The sequence below is a fragment of the Manduca sexta genome, chromosome 28 (assembly GCF_014839805.1).
Source record: "Manduca sexta isolate Smith_Timp_Sample1 chromosome 28, JHU_Msex_v1.0, whole genome shotgun sequence".
In the NCBI taxonomy this organism is placed as follows: Eukaryota; Metazoa; Arthropoda; class Insecta; order Lepidoptera; family Sphingidae; genus Manduca; species Manduca sexta.
This window is the reverse complement of record NC_051142.1, coordinates 620,883-634,531: the sequence shown is the minus strand read 5'-3', so window position 1 is coordinate 634,531 and position 13,649 is coordinate 620,883. Positions and strand designations below refer to the sequence as shown.

At 35.8% G+C, this 13,649-nt stretch overlaps 1 protein-coding gene across 6 annotated transcripts in view; it reads right to left on the bottom strand.

Moving 5' to 3' along the window:
• The window catches only part of LOC115453556 (rab GTPase-activating protein 1-like), a 41,497-nt gene that overhangs the window by 10,673 nt on the left and 17,175 nt on the right, over positions 1 to 13,649 (bottom strand). For 4 of the 6 annotated variants that reach the window (XM_037444371.1, XM_037444373.1, XM_037444374.1 and 1 more), the window contains 5 exons: positions 7,068 to 7,206; positions 5,852 to 6,038; positions 5,076 to 5,275; positions 675 to 856; positions 262 to 387 (listed from right to left, as the gene is read on the bottom strand). In XM_037444371.1, the coding sequence (XP_037300268.1) occupies positions 262 to 387; positions 675 to 856; positions 5,076 to 5,275; positions 5,852 to 6,038; positions 7,068 to 7,206 (834 nt within the window). The remainder of the gene's footprint in view (positions 1 to 261; positions 388 to 674; positions 857 to 5,075; positions 5,276 to 5,851; positions 6,039 to 7,067; positions 7,207 to 13,649) is intronic. The other 2 variants (XM_037444372.1, XM_037444376.1) reach the window with 1 other exon arrangement.

Genomic DNA, 13,649 nt, shown 5'->3' with positions numbered 1-13,649 from the left:
AAATTTATAAATTTTGACACATATAATTAAATATTATATTTATTTCTACTTATGTACTTTAAAGGCAATTTAATTTGGCGGACTGAAGTTAGTCACCCTACCCGTCGTATACAGCACCTTGTCCTCTAGTATTGTTAATTATAAATGACCATGTAAAGCAGTAATCATATACTAATAGGTGATCCAATTACTGGTTTAGCCCCTCTATAAGTAAAACTGTGACTAACTTCAGGCCGCAAAGTGAAATCGCCCGTAGCGTACCTGTGCGTCGTCGAGTTCTGCCTGCACGTTGTTGGTGACTTGCTGTACGTTGATCGTGACTTGCTTGTCAATACCGCCGCGCAGCTTGAACCCGAGACGCTCCTTCGGAACGTGGCTGAACGTACCCTGCAGAATACAGTTTATACTGTATGTAGTAAGAACAATAAAATTTAAAAAGAAATAACATTTGTGAGTCTGTTCTATATTATACATTCGTGTCATTCGTATTGTAGCGTTTTCAGAATATATTACCATGTAAACCGCCATATTATATTATTAATAACTTAGCAGAGGCCAAGCCTAATCAACACTGAACTTGAGAGGAAAATTTTAGATTTATCTTTCCAATTTTTAGACGGCTACATGATAATAAAAATATAAATAATGAAATGACCAGTCGAGGTGTTGGATACCTTGGCATCGGTCTCCTTGATGTCGACGGTGCACTCGAGCACGTGCATGAGCTGCATGGGCGGCGCGGCGGGCCCGGCGCCCTCCAGCAGCGAGCCCGTCATGGACGGCGCCGCCGACAGCTCGCCCACAAGCGACGACGCCATCGAACGCGGCACGCGCTCGAACGCCTTCGCGAAGCAGCCTGGGAACAATCACGTATTTTACACACGTGTGCCTGCGTGCTTTCTCTACACGTGATGCCTTTTCAAGTATCCTTACTTGAGTCCATTTAAACAGAATTTCTCGCCCGTTTGAAGGCGAGAATCGTACGTAATAATCGCTAAAAGATTATGTAATTGTGATGTCCAGAGATACAACAATAAATAAAAAATACGATTATTGCTAAGGAATGTCTGGCTACGCAAACGTTTAGATGACGCAATTATCACCCTTCAACCTAGGCGAGATCCCTCATCATCTCGTAGAGAATTATCTGTTCAAGTCAAGAAATCTCTACAAAAATTATAAAGTGTAACATGTACAAATTATCATACTTGTAAACTATTCAGTTTCAGGTGTGTGCTGTGCATAGCAGTCAGTTAGAAAGTAGAGTAGATCAATGTCTGAGTTTGTTTACTACTTTGTATATAACAGTTTGGCTAAAAATGTGATAGAAAGTCGTCTTTAACAGTATCGTAGCGTATACAACACCTCTTCCGCCCTCTATACTTGTGTCACCCTTTTATAGTTAATAAAGTATTTCACGCCTATTATGTGACGTCACTAAAGAGCATTAGTGAACAAAATTCAAAGAAAACTTATCATATTTAAATAGGAATTGAATCATACAGTTCTATGTGATTCAGTTCCGGTACATGATTTTATGACTTCTTTAGCCTAGCCGCAAAATATGTAAGTTGGCTGGTAGGCCCTTAATGCGAGTTTTCAAAACGCTTTATGTCAGCTACTGCGAGAATTTTTCCATCCGTATGGTCGCAAAAACTTTAATGCACCATATTTTCAACATAGTTTAAAATGTGTGGCGCCGACCCCACATCAAAATGGATTAAGGAGACAGAAAGAAATATTTTTATAAACAACCTTCCACGGGATAGGAAAGCGATAATGAATACATATATTGTTAGATTAAATTGCACACGGTACTTGATAAAACGTGATTGATACGATCGTGAGATTTCAAACAAAATCCTGGGTATGATGAATGATCTATATTTAGCCACAGTATTTGTATAAATCGCACACAATGGAAGAATGTGATGGAACCTTGTCAAAATAAATCCAAAAATGACAAAAAACAGCGCAGTAGCGTTGGTAAATTTCTGAATTCGAAGCCAGGAATAAAATTCTTTTACTCATTTTACTTATTATTGTTTAGCAAAACCAACCTTTTTTCTAATTATTTAATTTATGTCTCCCGAGCATCAGTGCCAGTTTTCCGACGCTATCGAGCGGATTCAGTTTCGGAAGATCGCATTCCATTCTAATAGCACTCGGATTATATGTAGTAAAGTAATAGTACATTTTATCTTGAGTTTTATGACATCAATCATGCAAAATATACATCGTGACCGTCATATTCATCTACCTATGCACACTAATTCTAAAAGACAATAATCTATACTTTTATGTATATAAAGCTGAAGAGTTTGTTTGAACGCGCTAATCCCATACCCAATATAACTTCGAATCCCCAAGGGGGTACTGATAAAGGATATACCTGCTCAGTATCAGCCCCGAGCCTAGAATTTGTTAACGATATAGCGATAGAATCAGCCGCTATCACATAATGAAACTAATTAATTATGGTGATAAATGAGTGCTCTAGTTGCGACTTCTTTTCTGGGACAAAAGGTGTTAGTTTGTATGTGTGAAACAAATAAAACTAGTTTCGAACCATTCAAAACGATGTCCCAAACTAACCCATATACAGCCGTTATCAATAAGCAATACTAATCTAAATCCTCAATCAGATTCCTAGAATGGACCAATCAAAATAACTCATTTGTAAGCATGAAAAAAATCCTTTGTTCTGATTGGTCCATTTTTAAGATAGGTCGAAAAAAACGTTTTGGATAGTTTATTAAAAACTTTTTAACAAAAAATAAAACCGCCTTTAAAAACAACTAACAACCAAAAAAAAATATTTAGCATTAGCTGGTTACCAATTTTGAAGTCTTTTAGTCAACAAGTTTTTTGAACTCTGTTAAAAATGGCGAATAATTAGAGTATTTGACAATGCGCGCGGAGCTCTGGCATATACTATATCTGGCATATGGCATAAATAATAAGCTATGACGATAAAAACACAATTAATGGGTATTGCGACTAACAGTGGGCGGAAACATTATATTACATTAAATGGAACGCAATAAAATCATTCGTGTACTTATTTCCTTATAAATTGAGGATTAAATTTAAAAAAATAAATTCGATAATAAAACAATTAATTGAAAAGGGAAATTATACTTCTATCATGGTAAATACCGCCAATTGAGTGAATAAATAATTTAATATAAACATTTAAATACCGTTTAATTAGAATAAACAGGAAAAATTAAGTGCTAATTAACTAATGTTCGTATTCCGATTACTTACTCCAATTATATCACAAAGGTAGGTTTTTTTCAGTAAAAATAAACCACAAAATTACACTTTTTTGAGTATAAACAAATGTTGTTCACTGCAATTATATCACAAAATTTCCAGATGGGGAGGCAGTTTATTTCTAGCAAAAATAAACCACACAAATAAACAGATTTATAGCAAAAGAAATGTCACTCAACCGTTTTTTTTATGCGCAACAGAATTTGCAAAAACACTTCCAAAAAACAGTTTTATAAAACACAAAAGCACTTCACTTCGCTCACAAATAATTCTGTCGCGAATAACGAGAGATCCCAGCTGTTGCAGATGTGCTAATGAAAAAAACACATTGCAATAGAATCGTATTGATAAAGCACGAGTTGGAGTACTATTCTTATTTATAAATTACGGTGTAATAACGATAACGAATTGATATCGCGTCATAATAACAATACGGTATTATTTAACTTAGCAATACCATTTTATAAAATTTTGTTAATTGTTATTTAATAATGAAGTATAATTGACTAAAAAAAAACATCTTTTTACCTTGAATTCGAAATGCAAAAAACTAATCAAATAATTAGTTGCCAATAAAAAATCTCTTTTCTTTTCCAAGCCGTAAAAACTATCTTTACTTTTTTTTTTAATTCACTACATACCTTCATAAAATAAATAACTGTTTTCACAAGAGGTAATTGAACAATAAATCTCAAACTACATTGAATACGGACACGCTGAACAATATCCTCGCTATCACAATACGATACCGATGAGTGAGCCGAGCGTTGTGTCAACCGACCTATTGTAACCTATGCAATGTCGAAACGAACGAATTCGACAATTTGTATACAAATATTGATAGCCATTATTTAAATGCTTTTTTTGTGAATTTGTTTATTGTATTTTTTTTAATAATTGTGAAATTACTTACATAATTATATTATTTACATAATATCACTATTACAAAATAAAAAACAAAATACAAAATAATTTTTTTCCCTCGAAAATTATATCAAAATACGCAACTTACGTCAATAAACATCAGTAAGAAAGAACGTTAACAATCAACAGAATACTATCTATATTACTTGAACGTAGCGAAGAGTGCTAAGTCGCCTATAAGAATCGATCAAGTATTGGTTAAGTAAGTTGGATCATTATTATATGTAATAATTTATTCCGGCTGACAATACTACTACATATAAAAACATGGTAAACATTTATGCTCCCGAACGTTACCCGTCCCATTTCTTTAACAATCATAATACATAATAATTGAAAGTTCAAACACATTGCCACTCTACATGCCAATTTAGAGTCATAATAAATATCGATATTTTAGAGGAAGGTCGTTGATGATTGTGATTTAATATTACATTGACCGAAAACCATCGTCTGTTAAGTCATATTATTTAACAGTACGTCAGAAGGACTTTATGTTAGGAATTAATGATATTAACTTGATTGATTGCGCTAAATATGTCGATATAATTTCGATACAAATTGGGTAGTTGGATGAAAAAAAAAATTTAACATTGGAAACTACTGTCGAAATATCGATACATTATTATAACGTCAAGGTTGTTTGACCAAAATAATCAAAGACAAATCTTTCTGTGAGACATACACCCGAGTACCTACTTTTAGAAAACTAATTTTCCAATTTACATACTTGCGTAGTAGCCCGTTTTTTATTGTTTTGAGGACAGAAAGAGGTTTTATGACACTCAGCGTTATGCATTAGTTTCCATGAAATTTTGGGACGAATGTCACCGTTTATCGATCATAATAGAATACATTAAAAGTGAACTCACTTGAGACCTGCGTGACAGCTTCGGCGATGTGACAGCGGAACACGTGACACCTGTAGACGGCGGACTCCTTGGTCTCTCCGTGCGACCACGTGAACGCGAAGCACGACGCCACCGGCGAGCCCGCCGCGCCGCGCGCGTAGAACGAGATGCGGTTCACCGCGTACCGCGTCATCACGCTGTTCGAGTCCGCTTGGTACAGCCTGCGACAAAACATTACTGGTTGTAGACATTACATTGATCACTGGTGGTAGGTATCTCATATGTGAGTCCGCTTGGGTAGGTACCACCGCAATGTCTTCGCTGCCAAGCATCAGTGTGTAGTCACTGTTGTGTTCCAGTTTGAAGGACATTGTAGCCAGTATAGCTACTGGACATAATGAGACTTTACATCTCATGTCTCAGGATGGCGAGCGCAGTGGAATACCAAACAATACTTTATAATTCAAGGTATTAGATGGTGTTTCTACTGTTTATGGGCGGTCGTATCACTTAACATCACGCGAATGGCAAACTTGTCTCATCATTCAAAGCAAAAAAAAAAGATTATCGATATTGACTGTAACATAAAATCGATTCCAACAGCTTCGAGAAATTTTGGTAATACTGGCTTGTTGTGTTTGAGACTTGCGAAGTGATGATATTATTTACTCGAATTTAACATTTAATATTCACCAAATATTGAGACAGAGTAATTATACTATAGAAAGGTAAAGCCATGTCATTTACTCATAAATAAAATTCCAAGATGCAGTAACAAACTTTAGTAATATACTCACACAACAAGGCCCTGAGAGCAGACGGGTATCGATATCGACACTGCGATCCCATCCCTACTCTCTGGCATAGAACTGAGCTCCTTCATGATGCGTTGTATATCGCTCTCCGATTTTGGATCCGATATGTTTTGAGCGCCGAGGTAGCTGACGCCGCTGAACACTGTGCATTCTTGATCCACGTCCGACACTGCGAAAAATTATGATTTAGCTTCCTTTCCATTTACAAATTATCATCTTAGTGTTACTGCAGATTTAGGCCCCTTCACACCTATCAAGCAAAACTGAGAGTGCCATATCTATCTTTTTATGCTTCCGATGAGAACTTATATAACTGCTTTCTTGCATAACTTAGTACCGTTCTGGTTATTTCTGCGGACCTCTAAGATTTGTGCTTTCTGCTTGGTTACCGTGGGCACCGCCCTAGTCACGGCACTGCTTATAGCCATGAATCAGCAATAATACAAATAATAATAGTATTGCTGAGCACGTTCCACTGCTACCACAGGGTTTAGAGTGGCCTAGTACGTTTTTTACCTTCGATTTTTTATAGGGAATTCATAAGTATGTATGTAGAAATCTACAAATGTGGAAATCCACACGTGGGTTTCCTTCTTAGTTAAAGCAAGTGATAATTGCCAAAACCGTTATGTTAAAAAATCAAACGGGTGTCTTGGGGCGGGGTTCGAACCAGCAACTTTCGTCACGGCAGTCATCATCATGCCTTAGGCTATTGTCGCTTAGTATTGCGAAAAATAGTATACGATTGATCCATAATTTAGTATGATTAGCTGCAGGAAAAATGTTTGTTGTCTGCATATATTTAATTTTAATTTATTGCGAACAACCGCAATTGTCTAATCAATACAATATGAATTTATAAGTCGATCATAGGGCAACCAAAATTTCTACGAGTTTTGATTCAAATAAGGAAATTTGTTTTATTGGATACGGTTTAAACTTTATAAGTCTTACTTATAAAATTTTCGCAAAGCTATGCGTAGTTAAAACACAAATCTACTCGGTCAGCTGTAAGTCAAAACCCGCCATCTGGCCTCTTAATAAGTTTTAAACTAGGGGACTGGTGATATTTTTGACACCTATTTAAGCAATTCTTAACCAACTCTTAACGCTGAAACTAATTTATAAGTAAGACCGTATATTCTTATTGCGTAGTGAATAATCTTAGACTAAAAAAAACAATGAGAAATCTACTAACAATTTTTACCTTCATCGTCGCTATCTATGGGCTTCATGTGGTCGTGTTTCTCTGTGGGAGAAGGCGTCGACGTGCCCACGGACGAGGGCTCTTCCATCATCTCGTAGAACTTCGAGCCACCCACCAGCCGACACGAGTCCTGGAAATCAACATACACAACACGTAATTAGTTCAATATAGACTTTATAGTCACAATTTTACATGTATCTTGGTTTTGGCTGTTCAAGATTGTACTTATTAGACTAAAGGCGACATTTGGTATTAGACAAAGGCACTTACATAAGTGCTGACGTACAGTATATTCTTCATCATGATTGGTCCATTGTTCCCTGCCTTTTTACCACAAATATTGTAATATGTCATTTTTTTTTCTCGATTGTAACGGGGTTAACTTAAAATTAATAAAATTCTATTTCACATATCTAAAAGTTTATTCATATATTGCACGAGTCCATAGTCCAAATAAGTTAAACTAGCACCAAGGCGAAACACTGACAATTATTGGAATAAATAAAAATGAAGTATATATTTTGTGATCTAAATAATTAATCATACTGTTTTTCTTTTTGATAATAAAGTCGTTTTTTTTAATACTCAGAAACAAAATTCATAACTGGTCTCAGATTGAGAGCTAAACTAAGTATAGATATTAGTTAAATCTAACCGTCAAAAACCTAACTCTACATAACATGACATTTAAGACTGCTTCTGCGATATAAGAGTCGATCGATATAAAATGTGCAGTAAATCGACTTAAAATATTTAGGGACCATAATACGAAACTGCACTGTAACTTTACCATTAATAGTTTATCTGACTGTGGCACTAAACTGGGCGGTAGTTGGCACTTGAATCAATACACAATATGTCAATACAATCAATCTGATTGTATTGACATATTTAACGACTCGCTTCCTATCTTCAAAAAGAAAATATTGAACTCGCTTGTTGAAACCTAAATTTAGTTTTATATTCAGTCTTATATTTAGAATATACTGCACTTATGGTGCAGCCAATTGTTAATTGTTATGTATTTAAAATGTTCATGCTGTGACAGCCTGTAATTGAAACAGCACTGCAGAAATTACTTACCGAATTCTTAAAAAAAACTATGTAAGGTGTATGTTTTGTTGGCTGTTCAAATAAATAAATAAATAAATAAATAAATACCATAGAGATTTAGATATATCAACTATATAGACCAACCAGTGAAATTGGTTAGTTCACTGGTGGTAGGATATATTTTGTATCCGCCCGGATAGCGATTACCGTACACAAGATGTGCAAACCGCCATAGTGGTCCATGTAAATGTGTCGCGTTCCGATATCAGGCTGTGTATATCCTGTTCCAACATGCCGGCATAATTATGTCGACTGTTGATGGGTAATCCTCTCTCGTCATTTAATATTCTATTCGAACCCTCTCCACTTACCATCAAGTGCAGCGGAGTCACGTGCCGTACATAAAAAAATACTGGGCATAAATGACGAACTGTCCATACAACCAGATTCCTGCCGGCTTCCCTTTCCCCATATATGAATAATCTAATTATCATTAGAACGATTTGCAAACCGCATTTATGCATATTAGTACTAATATATGGTATCGGGCTCCCTTTCGCTAAACACCCTTCGCCACTGCTGGACATTGAGTCCTAATATTTTGCCACAGACTTTTATAAATTTATACCTAGATATTTCGATTGTTTACGACTTGTGGCGTTATCACCAAGCGAGCAATATGCCGTCATTCAGTCCAACTGACAATATGACTCACGACAAAATCTATAATAGACGTTACATCAAATATTACCTAAAACCAAACAGTAGTAAGGAAGCCTTCATATCCAGTGACCTAAAAAAAATCCACCCCATTACGGTTACGGGAAACAGAAATGTAGGCTAATGTTTACAAAACATTACGAATGCTATTCAGTAAAGTTCAGGTGTGAAAATGTCGAATCACTTAGCTATATGTATAAACAAAATGTCAATAACCAGATATTACACAATGCATAACACACTCAATCGCTGAACAGCTGGGGTTCAATTTTCCTTTTCCTTGTTATGATTGTAAGTATGACCTATTCTGTCTGAGTTTATTTTTCCCTTCGCATGAAAACTATCAAATATATTATTTTGTAGGTTAATATTTTAGATCGATCGATTTTTTTAAATATTAATATTATAGATCGAAGTCACTTCAAGATTAAACAAAAAAATATTACTACATACGTATGCTTTCATACAACTTGACCCAATAAGTGGGACTTGAGCAGGGTGCGGAAGCCAAAATTTGCCTGATCTACGAAACGTTCGGGCTGTATGCCGCGCCGCCTTTGCCTGCGGACATCTACAAGCGACGGATCAAGTTGTTTGACAGCATCTATACCATAGGTAGAGTTTTGATCCTTGGTTTAATAAAGTGCTTAAATGTACAAGGTATCTTACTGATTAAGAGTTGGACATACTTCAATAATAGAGAAAACCCTCAGAGGGAAAGAACCCTGAATATCGAAGTTATGAAATGTTTGTTGCCGTTGTTTGTTGAAGATCTTGTGAAATTGTCATTTATCTATCATTACTTATATTGAGTAACTTCATTGAAGATCAATGCTAATGAAAATACATTTTCTTCACTAAATCTATTACATCATAAGACGCACTAAAAATATATCATTAACCACTAGAGTCATAGACGTTTACCGTATTTATCTTAATGCATAGGGCATTTCCCTTTCAGACGGAAAATTAAAAGTAAAATAAAAGAGCCTGTAATAAACAATCCCTCGATTTTGTTTCTTTTAAGTTTCGTGACAGCATGGATTTTGAATATGGATTGAATGTTAAAGAACCTTATTCAATAGCATATTGAGTATGGAATAGACTAAACAGACGGAGGACCCCGGCTAGATCCGAGGACACGCATTGCTGATTTGTTGGAATTACAAGCATTAAGTATTCATTGCAATGATCGCCTGCTTTAGAGATGAGTAAAAATATTGTTATGAAACCAGCATACCGATGAGGTCTTCAGGAAAATTTTGTAAGTTTATGGAGTCTAATCGGATAGGCCACCTTGGTTACGAAGCCTAATGCTGCTTATCATTAAGAATATTCTGTGCCTAACAGTGAAAAAATTTACTACAGGGCGAATAGTTTTATACAGCATGCTAGTCGATTTTTGACCTTGACTGTGTAGACATGCCATATATTTTAATTACTTTTTTGTATGTCTGTTTCCCATTTTATGCTAGTTAGCTAGAACGCAAACTCATCTTAATTGTACTGGTATGAGAGATCGTTAACAAGATTCAATTTTAATATCATACATTCACATTAATCATTCGACTTAATATTATAAATGTCAGTTTGTGAACACGTTAGCATATTAGAATTAAAGATAGAAACCGCTGAATGTATTTTGATGAAGTTTGGTACAGAAATATACCATGTATTGGATTAACAGGGTTCTTATCGCGGAAATGGACTGAGTTGGATTTTTATACCGGAGTAGGTCTTTCGCGCAGGCGTAGTCGCGAGCAACACCTAGTTTGTTTTTAAATTGGTTGGATTATAGATTCAAGTCAATAAATACATTCAGCGCGGAATCTGAGGTCGCACAAAGCGATCTTGTGTGGGTGAAGTTATTGTAATTTAACAATTAGTAATAAACTACAATGCACGAGCTATTCATCTACCAGGCTTCATGGCGCCATGATGAAATAATGGTATATTTATGGACATAATATTATGTCTATTACTTATAAACACAGGTAATATTGCTTAACATAAAAGATTAAAAATGTTATCAATAAGTGTCAATGACCGATAGGTATTAACAGCTCGCAGACTGTGTGGTGACATCACACTCACACCTTTATTTCTCCGAAGGGACTAGAGTCTTTTCCGCCCTCACCCGTAGTATCACAAGTCCTGTTAGCCAGGATAAGGCAGTGCACGTATTTCATGACACCTAGCTGTGAAGCTCGGCGAGTCTTTGGAAGATTAGTCTTCGTAAATTAATTAATAGAAGGATAGGGATGAGTCTTCGAAGGAACAGGCAGAGGTGAAGCTAGAGCACCCGAAATTTGCTCTTATAATTAGTGGCATACTGCACAATATGCGATTTATTGGATTATAAGTGTAATTCCATTAAATTTAAGCGTGGTTTTTCATATTTAATGGTTTAGCTACATCGGATACATACATACATAAATCTAATTCCATTAAATATAAGCGTAGTTTTTCATATTTAATTGTTTAGCTACATCGGATCATAAGTCTAATTCCAATAAATTTAAGTGTGGTTTTTCATTTCGAAAACCAAATTTAAGTTTCACTAACTAAATCAAACTCCGAACCATGCAGTTTATAGCTGAAGTACACAGCCACTAGTCTAGACAAACGAGGCGCCACTGGCCTAACGAGGCGAATGTGACATGTCATAATTAATATTATTCAAACTGGTCAGTTATTGTTTACGTGACTTCGGTTTGTTGTGCGGAACTCGTGGTTACGAATCGTCTCAGTAACAAGTTTATGAAGTTGCAGATCGTTTCTCGATAATGTATTCCAGTATACAACACTAAAATGATTTTTAATTTGCATAGCGATAACATTTGCCAACCTGTTGTCCGCTTTGCACTTCCTTAATTATAACGTGACCTTAACATCTTGGAGTACAATATTTTCAAAATATCCATTACGAATGTTATAAACACATCGCACATTCCTTCTAGTTTCCTTATTCGTCCACACAAAACAATGATGATTAAACAGCCTACCTTTTTCAATATCTGTGATGATCTGCCGTGCGTCATTTTTCGGCTTTTCCCTGTGCTTTATTTGGTTAGAACTTATATGAACCCTTGGAAGCACTTAAAATTTTAATTGTTCACAGTTAATTCGTTACACGTCCACTCTGCTATAGCGCTGTTGAAATATAAATGATATAGTGTGTGAATCACACGGCGACCACAGACTCGTCCCAAGTATAAACAGCTATGTGTATAGTGTATTCAGTATATATGTTAGGAAAAACTCTTTCGATAATGCGTTATGTGCCTAGCGCACACCGCGCGACAGATTGGCGTATTTTTCTAGGGTTTGTGCTCTTCTTAAGGTTCTCTCCCGGCAAATCGGCCTTGAGCATTAGTTCGGTACATTAAATCTGTTACATTTACGTCGCACGAGTTACGGGCAGGAATAAAAAATCAACTTAAGGTTTTTTGAATATTTTAAAGTATGAACTTACTAAAATGTTCTTTATCAAATTGTCTATCTAATAGTGTGAGTTGGAAATTAAAAATAATATTTTAAGAAGATATGCACGAAATCAACAATTCCAGTGGCATTTTATAAAACAATTTACCCAGCTTTGCACTTTTGTAGAATAAACTTTTTAAATTTGTTTAAAAACAAGTTGGAACATGAAGTATTCGTCATGTGGCTACGAGGCGAATGATACGATGAAGCTTACTAATTTACTTCAATTGCATTGCGAACTATTATCGAGGGGCAAATTAAAATTTCGCTTTTAATATTGAACATATGACTCCTGGAAACTACTTTTATCTATATAACCCCACATTCATGCTGGTGGTAGGATATATTTTTTATCCGCCAGGATAGCGACTACCGTACACAAGGTGTTAAAACCCACTACAGTGACCCACGTTAGTGTGTCTCGTTCCCGGATCAGCCTGTGTGTATCCGGTTCCAACAGGCCGGCATAATTATGTCGACTGTTGAGGGTAAATCATCCCTCGACAGTCGACATTCTATTGGACACCACTTCACCAACCATCAAGTGTAGTGGAGTCACTTTGCCGGGTACCTATCAAACAAAAACATTTGCGAATAAAATATACCTAGAATAATTTCATAACCTCATTAATGTATGAAAAGCGACAACAAAAGCGACCGTCCTGTTGCAAATGACGCAGCCAACGATAAGAAATTTAATTTCAATTAATTTTTAAGTGTATTACATATGACGCCGATCGGACGGTAAGCGACAATTGAAGTCGTAACGTCAATTAGATGACGCTATGGAGTGGTCCTTCTACTTTAAATATTACGTCACGTGTAAACACTAGCTGACGTAAATTTTATAACGTACGATTCCAAAGCGTTCCTAACCGCAACCGCATCTCAAAATAAAAACTTGGCCAAACTATCGGAATTACGCAGAATCAATCGAAAGAAAAGAAAATTTCCAATGTTTATATAAAAACCAGTATTACTAGTAGCTTTATATTGTGAACCACTTAAAGTATCACTATAAGGAATGCCGACAATCCCTTTGTAATCAATCTAAATCCTTAAGTACCCGTGGAATGGTGAAATTTTCCAAAAAGCAACCCGACGCGACATATGGGTACTAATATGCATAAGTAGGATCTGAAAATCATTCTGATTATAATTAGTTTCTACATAAAAGGAAGTCGGCAGGAATCGGGTTATATAGACCCTTAGCCACTGACAGGAACATGTCGACACTTGAAAGGCAATCATATCTAAGCGACAAACAGTACATTTTTGAGTAGAGTGCTTTAAAGTTTTGATTTTAATATGAAA